Here is a 14,567-nt window from a genome sequence, read left to right on the forward strand (position 1 = left end):
GCTTCAATTTGATGAGAGTGGTAAACAGAAAAAACATATTCGGATGGGTTAGGGAGTTTTTTTTTCTTTTTTATTTCCGTCTGCAGGTCAGTAAAATAGTTGGACAGGAGAGCTAACGCACATCTTTGAGAAATGTTTAACATAGTGAAATAATTATAATTTATAATTTATACTCTTTATTGATCCCCAATGGGGAAATTCAAATTTACACTCTGTTGTTATTATATAATACACACATGCCCGAAGTACACACACATTTTCATGACCAATCAGGCTTGCCGACTTCTAAATAGCAACAGCAGAAGTTGCATTGTCTAAATAGTAACTGGGGGCCAGGGCCTTCAGCTATCAGGCTCCAGTATTGTGAAACCAGCTCCCAGTCGGGGTTCGAGGAGGTTCACATCCCGCAACGCTGTGATGTTCCTATGCACAGAGTAGTCAGGATCCGGTATAGGAGACTGCACTACTCAGTATGACACGATGTGCCCTGCTATGACATGAACTTCCACGATGACCTTCAAAGTCACTGTGACTTCTAATGTGACTGTTATCACCACTGTTCATCACGCCCCCAACCGGCCCGTCAGACACCGCCTACCAAGAGTCTGGGTCTGCCGAGGTTTCTTCCTAAAAGGGAGTTTTTTCTTGCCACTGTCGCAATAGCCACTACTAATGCTTGCTCTTGAGGGAATTACTGTAATTGTTGGGGTTTTGGAATTTATAGAGTGTGGTCTAGACCTACTCTATCTGTAAAGTGTCTCGAGATAACTTTTGTTATGATTTGATACTATAAATAAAATTGAATTGAATTGAATTGAAATGTCTTTAGCTTAATATCCTACATATTAATGAATCCAGGTACGTTTTATGAAACTAAAAATAAGGTTATTGTCTACTCCACTTGTGATCACATAACTCAGGAGGTTAAAGTGTGTGTGTGTGTTTACCTGCAGGAGGCCATGCTTTGATGTAGCCAGTGCAATGCACCACAGAGTACTGAGCCTCTCCTTCTTTTGAGGGTCCAAGGCCATTCCTGTCCATCACACACACACACACACACACACACACACACACACACACACACACACACACACACACACACACACACACACACACACACACACACACACACACACACACACACACACACCAACATGTTAGGTACCCAACAACAATGCAGTAAGTATAACAATACAAACATCCCTTAAAATCTGCAGCAATCGAACAATTAGGGCATTGTGCTGTCGCCTGAGAGACAAAACCCTGGGAAAGAAAGTCCTTAAACCTACATTGTGTAATGAGTTGATTCTTAGCAAAAAAACCTTTGTTCTTTCACAAATATGTACTCATTCATGTGTAATTACTTCCACCAACTAATCAAAGTATACTCCTAAGCGTAGAATCTGACATTCAGAATCATTCAGAATACATATGAGCGACTTGCTCGAATGATGGCAGGCGTGTAGCGCCTCCATCTTTAAAATACATCAGCCAAAGAGGGATATACCTCCGAATTTCGCCCTCTTACACCTATTGGCACCGTGACGAATGCAAGGGGGAGAAAGTGTAAGAAATTCTTACACAATGTAGCTTTAAAGCACTTCCTGTTGATTGCAAAGCCTGTGAGTGTAGGTAATAATTGAAAGCAACCCAGATGAGCATATCAACATTTGTTTTATCTCCTCTCATCTCTCATCTGGATTTTAGCAGCTGGACAGTTTGTGACAAACCCAAAGACTAGCTGAAATCTACAAAGACGGGACTAGAATCTATACATATCGCACACTATGTGATTTTATCTGCTGACTGTCAACAGCCAGTCAGAGACTGGAACAGGACTTTGAAGCCTGACAAGAACATGTCAAACCGGGGAACGAGGGTGAGGCAGAGAGGAGTCACAACCATGTACCTGTATCTCTTCCTCATGGAAGACAGACGGTTTAGGGAGATGTGATCCAGAGGAGCACTACCGCACCTGCACACAAACACAAAAGAAAAACAAAAAAAGCACAAATTACATTCCAGTGGTACATGATACCAGCAATCATGGTTGCTAATCACAGTAGGAGGCAGCACTGCTTAACAAACAATGTCATGTACAGACACAGTTGACATGATCTCTTTATTCAATCAATCATGATCAACCAATCAATTCTATTTGTAATTTTTATGGTTGGTAAATAAGTATATCCTATTTGTTTTTCGTTTTTAATAACTTTTTTATAAATATTATTTTAACAGTTTAACTAATAGTATTAATTGGTCAAAATTCTTATTTGTCGGGTTACGGTTAAATGGTTAAACATTAACATCCCTATTGGATGGGTTATATGATTTGTGTTTGGATTCATTTTGATCATGTAAATACTATTTCACATCAGTTTTCGTACATACAGTTCAACTTTATCGTCAATTTACACTGAAATTCATTTTGCGTTCATGAGCAGCTTCGCTCAAAAGAAGAAATGAAAAGAAAAATACACAGTTAGATAACAATTACACAAACAGAACAAAGATGAAGCATTCTTCGTCTGAATCAGCAACATTTAGGCTGACTTAAAGCTCCAAAGCTTGCCGGAAGCATGACTGAGTGACTACACTTGTCTGGCCATGGCAGTAGGTTGTTTTTGTAACATTGCCAAAATGAGGCCTGACTACATGTTATCCCTGCTCAGTGTATAGAATGAACCCCAAGTCAAAGGGGTTACAAACTGGAGCTTGAACCCTGGAGGCAGCCATTGCTTTCAGTGGAATTTCCTTCAGGCCAGTGGTAAACAGTCGTTTTCTGAATAAAGGCCAGTTTTGTGGCTGAACATTACATAAGCCTGCCTGGAGCCTGTAATGGCTTCCCTGAAATGTGCTATTCCTCTAAACCATGTTAACGTACGTGTCACAGAAGTGGTTGAGTTTCACTGTTTGCTTGCAATGTCTTTCCGACTGCATGTTGTTTGAATTAAGCAGAGCCTGGAATAGCAACAGAACAGGAGAACATGCCAGTCCAACAAATTCCAAACAACATGACACACTTCCGATCTCGTGCGACTCGCAGGCCTTTGTGATGGATCCAGACAAAACAAGGCTACAGCCAGCACGCGCTGGACAGAAAGAAGGAAAATGGAAAAGGTCTGCTGTTTTGTTAAACTAAACAAGAGCCCCTTCAAACCCTTGAAGCAGTAAAAGCTGCGTTGATGCAGTTTGTAGCCAATGAGTCAGGAGGGCTATGATAATGTGATATCGTGACACAAGGAAAGAGAAATATTTAGCAAGAAACTGGGTTTGTACAGGGTCAGCAGCTCTGGAGCGGAGATAGAGTGGTGTCTGCCACATGGCAATAATTATTAGCATATAGATAAGGAGCCTGCTAAGTCTAATTATCTATGCCGTATGGAATCATCAGTTATTTAATCAACAACCTCGGGGGTGCGATGAGGCCTTTTTCCAATTAAATGCCACAAAGACCAAGGACATGGTCATTGATTTGAGGAAAAAAATCTCTCTCCCACCATCTCTGGCATTGAGTTTGTAGGAAAGTATAAGTATCTGGGAACTAGGAAGATTTGGATTTGGAGAAAAAAGTCATTTTACGATTGCGATTTACATTGCTGCCACTGAGATATAATGGTATCATCAGTCTACTGGCTTGATTATCGAGGAAAATAATGTGAATAATAATGCATAATAACTGCTGTTATGCGCTCCCTGCCCTGCTCTCTTCTTCCTCTCTGGAAGGCTGGGAGACAGGGATAGGGTCTCTGAGACTGAAGCAGCTCTAATCACTGTTGTCTTCCGTTGTCTTCTTTTGTCTTCTTTTGTGTTTTATTGCTTTGAGGATGGAGGTCTGGTTGTCTAGTTTCCGCAGCTGTGTTTCTGTTAGTTAGTCACTACTCTTTAGTTCTGGGTCCGACAGCCCTTAATTGGTTGGCTCAGGCTTCTTCCCTTCTTTTGTTCTTTTTGGCCAGACTTCCAGACTCCGATAGTTTTGGTTTAATCAATAATAGTTAAGTTGTGAATAAACTTTAATTTACTTTAACTAATATTCGGGTTTGGTGTTCTTTTTCGATATGTTGATGGTCACATTTAAGTTGTGTTTGTTTGCTGTGGCCGTAACAACTGCGATAGTAATAATGATGATGTTGCCAGTGTAAGACAGCCGGGCTCCAAAGCATTCCATAGAAAATGAGAGTGAAAATGAGAAACAAATGAGTGAAATTGAGAGAGAAAATGAGAATCGTTCATACATTAGGAGTTTTAATCCCATTCATACCTTGAATTTATTCCATAAACTAATGTTCAACTACTATTACTATTGTAATCCTGATTATTGCTCCACTCTACTTTTTAACTGTTAACTTACATCTAGTTTCCTTCTCTGCTTTCAGCTCACCTTGGTACTCCTTTTTCTATTTTTATAAATAATTGTGGGAATGATAGCCTGATCACCACAATCACAAATCAAACATTATTGTAAAAGCTTTTTGAGGGACTAATTAGAAACTGCTCAGCACGACTCTTGAATATCCTGTGTAGGCAGCAGCTGAAAGAAAGAAAATTGCCATTCATATGTCTAATGCAAACGTTGCAAATGTTTAATGGCTGTCACTTTGTGAGTTACATACTGCTGACTGCCTGCAGCATTACAATAGCCCTCCACTATTTATCACGAGTACCATTTCAGCTTGCCTTCCTGTCATTTGATTCCCAATCACTGTTACAAAGCAGATGTGACCTTATATCAGAGGCTCCATTTGTTTTCAATAGGCTTCGTTTTAGCCACACCTTATTCATTTTAATGAGTCTTTTATCTAAATCTATTCGTGACACAATTCCTAAATTCAACTCAAGTCCTCAAACTCTGGTCTCTGAGTCAAAAAATGGACTGCAGAGCCTCAAGGAGTGAGAACCCCCTTATTTATGACATAGCAGCAAGGATACACACAGCCCCCACATACTACACACAGCCAGGCAGCTTACCTAACAGCCTGAACCCACACAAAACTCTAGTGAACTCAGCAGTGTAAAATGTGCTATTTTGCTTTCTATTTTTTTATGGCAACATGGGCATGCTACACATCGTTAGATCAGTTATAGTCTCAACAATTCGATCGTTCAGTTCATCTAATTGCAGTTTTACAGTAAAATATAAGAATTTAAATATGTGAATGGGCTAATTCCTAACCTAAATATTTCACAATCTCTTTTGAAAAAATCACAATATTAAGGGTGACATAACAAAATACTATAACATTTTGAAGTTTTGGAAATGTAGTGCCTTGAGATTTGTATATCTGTATCAGTGTCTCTGTATATCTGTATCATTGTCTCTGTGTCTCTGTATATCTGTATCAGTGTCTCTGTATTTCTGTATGTGTATCATTGTCTCTCTATATCTGTATCAGCGCCTCTGTGACTCTGTATATCTGTATCAGTGTCTCTGTATTTCTGTATGTGTATCATTGTCTCTCTATATCTGTATCAGCGCCTCTGTGACTCTGTATATCTGTATCATTGTCTCTGTGTCTCTGTATATCTGTATCAGTGTCTCTGTATTTCTGTATGTGTATCATTGTATCTCAAATGCTTCTAGAAGTTAAAAGAATCCCTGTTCGGAGGCTATTTCAGTGGTTCTCTTGGGAAAATGTACAAGCAAGATGAAATCATAACAATAAACAAAGGGCTCTGTTCTGTAACATATTGCACACAACCATGTCCTTATTGGAAGCAGTCCTGGAGCTGGGACAGGGCTGGGTCAGACTAGGTTCTGATAGTCCTACTTGGCTGTATAGTCCTTCTGACCGGGACTTATGCTGGGATCAGGAGTTGGATGTGATCTGACTGGCCCAGGTGAGGGAGAGGTGCAGTTCTGTATACATGGTCTAGTGTGTTCTTCCCTCTAGTAACACAATCTACATGCTGGGAGAAAGCTGGAGGGGAACAGACTTTAAGGACGCCTTGTAAAAGTCCCCTGTATCCCGTATTCAGGTGATCGCGCTGCAGTTTGTTCACTATGGTTAGCAGTGAACCAAACTTTTGCTAAAGTTAGCATCGGGGGCTATGTAGACGGCAGTGTGCTGTTTTCGTAGTAAATAAAATGGTCAGTATATTACCGACAGGGCTCCTGGTCAGGTGAGCCGTGCTTGGCAACGATCCTGCAGTTGGTACTCCATTCATTGTGCACAAAAAGGCAGTCCTCCGCCTCTGGTCGTGCCAGAGTTATTTTCTCATTCTGCCGGTAGATAGCTAGCTCGGCATGCTAGCGCCGACAACAACCTGGAGGGCTCCGGGATGCTATGAGCCGCCTGGAAGGCTCTCGTAACGGCTGTGTTATATCGTGGTCCTGTATTGATTAGTTCAGTGTGGCTGTACGTACTTGTATAAATATACACCGACAGGAGAGCCGCTGCACAATCGCGCGCCGCCATCTTTGTTGACATGAGTGAACGTCATAACGCGCAAGGTAAGAACTAGTAGCAGCTTACTCTCGTGCGGGACGATCGTGATTTTGTACAAGAAAATACAGTCAAACAAACCCCTACAGTATTAAAATCGCTACATATAATTGTTTAGAAGGTTATGGTGTGCGTTATTTGTTTTCTCTTTAACTTCCTTCAGCTCATTTAATGTTTGGGGGGTCGGATTATACAAATTATGAAATATTCGATATCCCAATTTTGCATATCGTTATATATGTATCAGTGTCTCTGTATTTCTGTGTATCTGTATCAGTGTCTCTGTGTCTCTGTATCAGTGTCTCTGTGTCTCTGTATATCTGTATCAGTATCTCTGTATATTTGTCTCAGTGTCTCTGTGTCTCTGTATTTCTGTATATGTGTATCATTGTCTCTCTATATCTGTATCAGTGTCTCTGTATATCTGTATCAGTGTCTCTGTGTCTCTGTATATCTGTATCAGTGTCTCTGTGTATCAGTGTCTCTTTATATCTGTATCTCTGTGTCTCTGAATCAGTGTCTCTGTGTCCCAACCGGAAGTGGCAGATGGCCACCCACCAAGAGCCTGGGTCTGTCCGAGGTTTCTGCCTGTAAAAAGGAAGTTTTCCTCACCATTGTCACACCAAATGCTTGCTCGTGGGAAATTGTTGGGTCTTTGTAAATTAAAGAGTGTGGTCTAGACCTACTCTATCTGTAAGTGACACTATGAATAACATTTAATTGAAATTGAATTATGTTTAAATAAAACAAGATAATGTAACACTTGTGCATGACTGCAGACAGACTAGCTCTGGATTGACTGCTCACTGATTTTTAAAATAATAACAACAACACTTTTCACCAAGTCAACGGACAGAAACACACACACACACACACACACACACACACACACACACACACACACACACACACACACACACACACAGTCGCACACACACCTCATGCGGCAGATGAAGGAGCGCCGGGACCCCATGCACATCCTCATGGAGGACTGCTGTCCCTCCTTCTTCACTGTTCCTGTCTTCAGGTCCAGAATCCGTCCTGTTAACACACAAACCACACATACCATTAACATGCAGACCAGTACAGACTTATTTACAACAAACTGGTTACTCCTTATAACCTGTGGTCTTAGTAGCAAACCTGAAGGAGGAGCAAATGGTGTTGTATGTGTTTAATTCAATTTTATTATAGCCCAATACCACAAATCACAAATTTGCCTCAGAAGGCTTTACAATCCATACAGCGCAGCAAACCCTGTCTTTTGACCCTTGCATCAGATAAAGAAAAGACTCCCCCCAAATAAAACCTTTAAGGGGGAAGGAATGGTAGAAACCTCAGGGAGGGATCCCTGTCCCAGGACAGACGTTTACTGGGCTAACAGAAAAAACTCAAGAAGACACACCAATTTAGTCTTTGATCGAAGCTCAATAGTTGTGTTTCTTTTTTTACCTCCAGACATGGGAGAACAAGGGAATGCAATGATGAGAAAACACTGTAGCCCAGCAGGAAACACAACTGAAGCTGTATAAGATAAGATAAGATAAGATAAGATAAGATAAGATTTAATAAGATAAGGGCTGCTTCCCAAGTCCCTTATTTGATATCTCTTTGCTCCCGCTTGAACCGGAGGTTGTTCTGGTCCTCCTTCATGAAGGCAATCTCATAGCTTTTATTCCTGCCCCGAGGAGCAAGGAGCAAGGAGCAAGGAGCGAGGATAGAGGAAGAGATTTAAGTGAGGATACATTTGAGCAGCCTTCCTGTAAGCTGTGCAGTTGAAAGCCGTTGCTAACTCCGCCCATAAAGCTGACGAATTCATGCGACGCTCAGAGGAAAGGACGTCTCATTCCTCTACAACACATTTTCTCATTTCCTCTTTCCTCGCGTCTCTCCTGTACTTCCTCTGTGGGACAGACTAAAGCCTGTTTTATGGTTCTGTGGAGGCTCCATGCAGAGCTTTCGCCGTAGCCTACGTAAGTGGCCTGATGTTTATACTTGTGCGCTGGTGTGTGCGTCGAGCCAGCATGTGTGTGTGTGTGTTCCCCAGAGTGAGTGACAGAGGGATAAGTGAGAGAGTGACGGCGATTAGCTTCGGAGCAAGTACCGACTCTAGAGTCATAGTGAGAGAAACAAAGTGTCTCCCCTGTGCTTTCTGACCACGGTGGGAAATCTTTAACAGGAAAAGTTAACCCTCTCTTTGATTTCATGATGTTTATGGAGGAGAACCAGGAAATGAGTTGACTCAATATGGGCAATGGGCACATCGCCACGGCAACACCGTTCCATGAAAATACAAAAGCTTTGCAATTTGGCATCCTGAAAGTCTTGACATGATGCTGACCCAGTTTGAGAAGGATCGGTTGAGTGCTCTAGGAGTTTAAAAATGTTCCACACCTGTTAAGGGCCTAAAATGGCATATTGTCACATGACCTAAGACATCTTCGTTCAAGCAATCGACTATTTTACTATTTAGGGTCACATTAGTTGGAGGATTATAATATAAATAAAAAGAACTGCTTAAATCGCTGGGGAACTACGTTAGCATGAATGCTGATTGTTTCCACTGAAGCATGTCACGCAGCACAACCATTTGGACAATTATTTAGACAGACTAACTACAACAATAACACATGTTGTGAGTGGCTGTGGATTCAGCGGTAGAGTGGGTCGGTCCTAACCTGACTCCGCCAGATGGATTGCTTCGCATTTGCTCGGCATATCCATCTGGGAACTTTCCGTTGGAGAACTTTTGGGAAGGGGCGAAAATACTGGTTAGCTGATTGGATGAACCATTTGTCTATCACCTATGTTGGTGATAGACGGGCCAAATCAACCAATCTGAACCACGAAGCTGCTGCTGCAGGCAAAGCATAGCTCGTTAGCTCAGCATGCAAACATGTCGGTAAAGGATATTTGCCGTTTGTGTAATGAGAATTTAGGAATAAAAGGCACTATTTCAGGTTCCCGGACCATATTCCAAAAGAAGGATCCAAGAGAAGAAAAAAAAATTAGCGAGCGGCTAACAGAATTAGGGCTACCGCTGTCTGAAAATACTGGTTAGCTGATTGGATAAACCATCTGTTTATCACCACCAACCCACCTCAAAACCAACGCTGATTGGCCTGGTCGTTTGGCGAACGGCTCCATATTTTCTCTATCTCAATATGCCAGACTGATCTGCGAGTGGAAAACTGGAGCTCGCGAGATCAGGAAGGTCTCACGAGGCTAGGTCGGTCCCAGACTCCTCTGGCCACCTGTCAATTCGAGTTATTTATGTATTATCTGCTCCAGCTTTTCTAACGTTTTAGACAGAGATATGGTTATCATAATGATCCAAAATTATCTGAAATTGCATTATTTTTTATTCAAAAACATCACATGTTCTTGAGGGACAACCCCTAAACCCCTGCGCCAAATATGCGCACATAAGTCTTCCACAAACCCAGGGAAAATACTGTTGCGGTTAAATGCAGAGAGTGAATTTCACTACATTGTACTGTACGACTGTATGTGACGAATAATAAAGTGTCTATCTTCTTCAACATTCCTCAGCAACAATGACATGTTTTGCTGCCAGGATGACGTTTTTATCAGTGTACATGGGAGAGCTAGTCTGGCTCAATGGATGTACACTGCTGGGATAAAGACTGACATCTGGCGCATGGGAGATGCGCTGGATGTTCCTCCCCTCTCGCTATCTCCACTATCTTAGGGTCTTAGGCTTAGGGAGAGAGCTGAAGAGAAAGCGAAATCCCCGCTGATATTACCTGCTTTCAGGAGCAAGAGGAAACACTTAAGAGGACAAATAGCTAAGTTTATTGTACTTGTATATTAGGGCTGGGCAATATATTGATATTATATCAACATCTATATAGGCTATATATTGTCTGAAATGTTGGATATTGTAACATCATGATATGACACAAATGTCTTTTCCTGGTTTAAAAGGCTGCATTACAGTAAAGTGATGTAATTGTCTGAACTTACCAGACTTACTAGCTGTTTTATTATTTGCCTTTACCCACTTGATCACTGAATCAGCATTATTGGTGATTATTTATCAAAGCTCTCATTGTGTTAATATTTTGTGAAAGCACCAATAGTCAACCCTACAATATCGACATTGATGTATTTGGTAAAAAATATCGTGATACTTGATTTTCTCCATCGCCCAGCTGTACTGTCTATTAAAATTCCTCCATCTGTCATTGCAGATCAGAGGCTGAAAGAGACTCCACCAACAGCATTAAATAAATAGTTCAACGTTATTTTCTTGCTTTCCGAGAGTATGATGACAAGATTGATTTCAATCTTGAGTCTGTTTAGTAAGTCCAGAGCTGGACTCAGGATATTGCCAGCTTAGCCTAAGAACTGGGAGCAGCTAACCTGCGATGGGACTCTGTCCAATGTTCACCAACATGCCTAAAGCCTACTGAGTAACATGTTGTTACCCTCCCCACCCCCGGAAGAAAAGATTCCAAAACAGTTAATGGATTATCATTATTCCCACAATGAACTACAGACAGCAACAACTGGTGTTCTGGCTCCACGTCAGTAAACTGGAAAAACATGCAACATTTCAAACACTGAGCAGCAGAAGACTTCGTAACCCGGAGAAATGTTTGGACTTCAGAGGATGTGTATGAGCTCATGTATGCGTGCATGCTCGTGTGTGTGTGTGTGTGTGTGTGTGTTTTCATCTGTCACAGCTCTACATGAAGATGATTGTGTTATGTGGATTACACGGTTCAGAAGGCCTCCGGGGTCAGATGCACCGACTGACAGACACAAATACAAACTCAGAGAGTTGACTGTGAAGCCTCCAGAGTATCACGCACAGGAAGAGATTTAACACAATGTTTAAGACAATGTTGCCCTCTAGTGAGCACTATGAGCATGCTGGACAGCTTTACATTTTAAATGTCACTCTCACCCTCAGTGTCTTACTGTATAACACACACACACACACCCTTTGTGCATAATGTGGCAGAACAGAGGAATATTAAAAGTAGGAATGTTAAAATACTATCCCTTTCCTGCTCACCTGATCTGGATTTACCGTCAATCCGATTCAGGCCATTGTGGGTTGATGAGCAGGGATATTATATTTTATTGTAACATCCTTAGTTCATAAAAATACGTTTTGGTTTGGGTTTACTAACCCTGATCTGGATTGGTTGTGGCATTTTTCGTTGGGATTGATGTGCTAGTCATGGATGATTTACTCCACCTGTGCACTACTGGCTGTGTAATTAAACCCACCTGTGTGTGGAGAATTGGTTCTAATTGCCCGAGTACACTCTCCGCCGCTGCCCGAAACCTCCGTTGTGTTGCAATGAACTATCAAATTGGAGCGCTGTCCTGGTAGCTTTATTTATGATTGTTTTAATTCTTTCTTTTGCCTTCTGTTTTTTTTTTCTTCATCTCGCACTTTTTTCAGTGCATTCTGTGTTTTTCAAACTTTTCTTTTCATTTTTTAATTTAATTTCTGGGGGGCTTGAGGAGAAGGGACAAGGAGAGCATGATGTACATGTAATCTGAAGGAAACAACGTCTTCTGGACCCACAGCCCGCTCTGAAGCCTGGCCACACACCTCTCCACACAGCTAGCATACGCTAATGTCTTCCATGAGTTCACCTGGAACTACCAGACAGCAAGCATGTCTGTTTCTTTTTGCCATTTTTTGATAAAAAAAAATAAATAGAACTGGCTGGTTAAAGCTTTAGTGTGCCACTATTTTATATTATTTGGCGTCCGTTAGATTCAAGCCATTGCCAGATGAGTTGACACAAAGCTAATTGAGCCTATCGGCTCCACACAACTCTCTCTGTATTTCTCAGTATGGCTATGTTTACTAAATGGTGTCGCCCGGCGACTTTCGCGCATAGATGCTCGAGTAAAGATAATTTCCTCTTCTGAAAAGTCCATCTAGGGCTGGGCGATAAAACGATAACGATATGTCTCGCGATACATCAATAAGAAACGGAAGAAACCAGAGGTTGCGAAGCAAGTTTGGTTGCATGAACAAAGGCACTCTCTCTGGTACCCTAGCAACGTAGGCAGTGACACTCTAACAGCCAATCCTGTAACAGTATCAAGTTTGGTTGCACCATATTGCTGTCTCGTGTTGGATTCTTCAATAACAGAACCGGCGGTGTGGAGTGATAAGTGGAAAGTGAGTGCCGCAGCGAGCGAGGAAATGGTTGATAAAACAGGAAAAGTCAGTATGGCAGTTTTTAGGATTTTATAACTATGTAAAATTGGTCTGACTATGTAGTCCTGGTCCTTATTTGAAATAGGTCATAAAAAATATCAATAATTATCGCTCACACTTATATCGTGATACAGTTTTTAGCCATATCGCCCAGCCCTAAGTCCATCATGTTTTTTTTTTTATCTTCCATGTCCTCCTTGGCTACAAGCAACTGCGTGGATGTTGTCATTACTTAGAATTCCTCATGGGGGAGACAGAAAACTATGCACTATAGCTTTAAATTTAACTTGACTGAAGTTATGTAGAGGTCCGCTGCAACAAGCGCTACCATTAGCTGATGTCAGCAATCGTAGCTAACACTAAGCTCTATGTGAAAACAATGGCAGTGAGAAACTGACATATTTGTGGTTTGGGAGTTCCAGGTGAACTTGTGTTGCCGTAGATTTACAGCAAAGTCAGAGTAATACCATTTTCCATACAATCAACACCTGGTATTGTGCTTGCTGGCTCACTGGCATGGCTTAATGGGACACTTCATGGAACTGAGCCATCACATTGAAATTTGTTTTGCCTTTCCTGCTATGACAAGTTGAAATGTCTGCCAAACTATGGTCGGTCATTCTGACGAATGACGATGAAAAAAGGATTCTGATTGTTCATTGACGGCTGATTGGGGTGGGTGTGGCCTGCATGTGTCATAAGGCTTAAAGCAGAAGAGTGAGGACACGTGTAGAGTTAATCCAGCGTTTCCTGAGTTAGTATATTAAGTTTTCTCGATGTTTTTCAACGTATACTAGATTAACTGTCAACCGAGTGACAACGCTGAAGTTTCCATCGAGTGACAAGGGAAGGAGCCTTTCTGGCCGGCAGCACCAGAGTGGAGCCCAAGCCGCGGAAGCAGCGCACCTAGCCAGGGAGCAGCGGCAGACGGACCGGGGTCTGGAAAGCCATGTTAGGCCACACTTCACTCCTCCCAGTCGGCAGTTAATCATTACCTCATTGATTCAAACACACAATCTAACTGCATACCTGCAAACTCGGAAGGGCTGAAAAAGGTGGCACAGTTTCGGAGCATCAGAGAGAAGTGCAGGCATTTGATATCCAGATAGCCTTGCCAAAATCCTTCACATTGAACTACTGTGTTGGAGTGATTGTAAGCTGTTGCTTTAATCTCTGCACCAGTGTAGTAAACACAATAAAGGTGCTGTTATTTAAAAGTATCTGTTTCATGTTTTGTAGCCTTATCTTAGGACCTTTTAAGTTGATTTTATATAAATATCCCTAAAGTATAAAAAACTGAAAAGCTAATAACTGTTACATTAGTTTTGCTATTAGATGCAAATGTGGAGTAAAATTTACTTAGAAAAAGCTAGGCAACAATTTCCACACATATATTGTCAGTAAATTGTATTTACAATTTAAGAATAGTTTCTATCTAAAGCACTTAAGGAAAATTTACTTGCAATTTTCTGTATATGTGACATTTTAATTACTATTCCTTAGTAAGTTTTACTAGTTTTTCACTAAATTTTACACACTATTCCTTAGTAAGTTTTACTAGTTTTTCACTAAATGTTACACACTATTCCTTAGTAAGTTTTACTAGTTTTTCACTAAATTGTATTCATGATTGCTTAGTACATTTTACTACTTGCTAGTTAAGTTTACTTTAGTGCCTTTGATAGAAACCGTTCTTACATTGTAAGTACTGTTTAGAATTTACTGTGTCAAATTTACTAAGAAATTCTGTGTGGAAATTGTTGGCTAGCTTTTTCTAAGTAAATTTCACTCCACATTTTTCTCAGTGTTGTAGGCTAACAAGTAGGGTTGCACCGATCCGGATTGGGTATCGGCCCCGATATTGACAAAATAGCTGGATCGGTGGATCGGAAAAATTAACAGATCCA

The 14,567-nt window shown here is 41.2% G+C and overlaps 1 protein-coding gene across 2 annotated transcripts in view; it reads right to left on the reverse strand.

The window, feature by feature from the left end:
- The window catches only part of arnt2 (aryl-hydrocarbon receptor nuclear translocator 2), a 75,477-nt gene that overhangs the window by 30,275 nt on the left and 30,635 nt on the right, over positions 1–14,567 (reverse strand). For both annotated transcript variants that reach the window (XM_028575250.1, XM_028575260.1), the window contains 3 exons: positions 7,385–7,487; positions 1,910–1,975; positions 948–1,033 (listed from right to left, as the gene is read on the reverse strand). In XM_028575250.1, coding sequence (XP_028431051.1) covers positions 948–1,033; positions 1,910–1,975; positions 7,385–7,487 — 255 coding nt within the window. The remainder of the gene's footprint in view (positions 1–947; positions 1,034–1,909; positions 1,976–7,384; positions 7,488–14,567) is intronic.

This window comes from Perca flavescens, chromosome 1 (genome assembly GCF_004354835.1).
Source record: "Perca flavescens isolate YP-PL-M2 chromosome 1, PFLA_1.0, whole genome shotgun sequence".
Taxonomy (NCBI): Eukaryota; Metazoa; Chordata; class Actinopteri; order Perciformes; family Percidae; genus Perca; species Perca flavescens.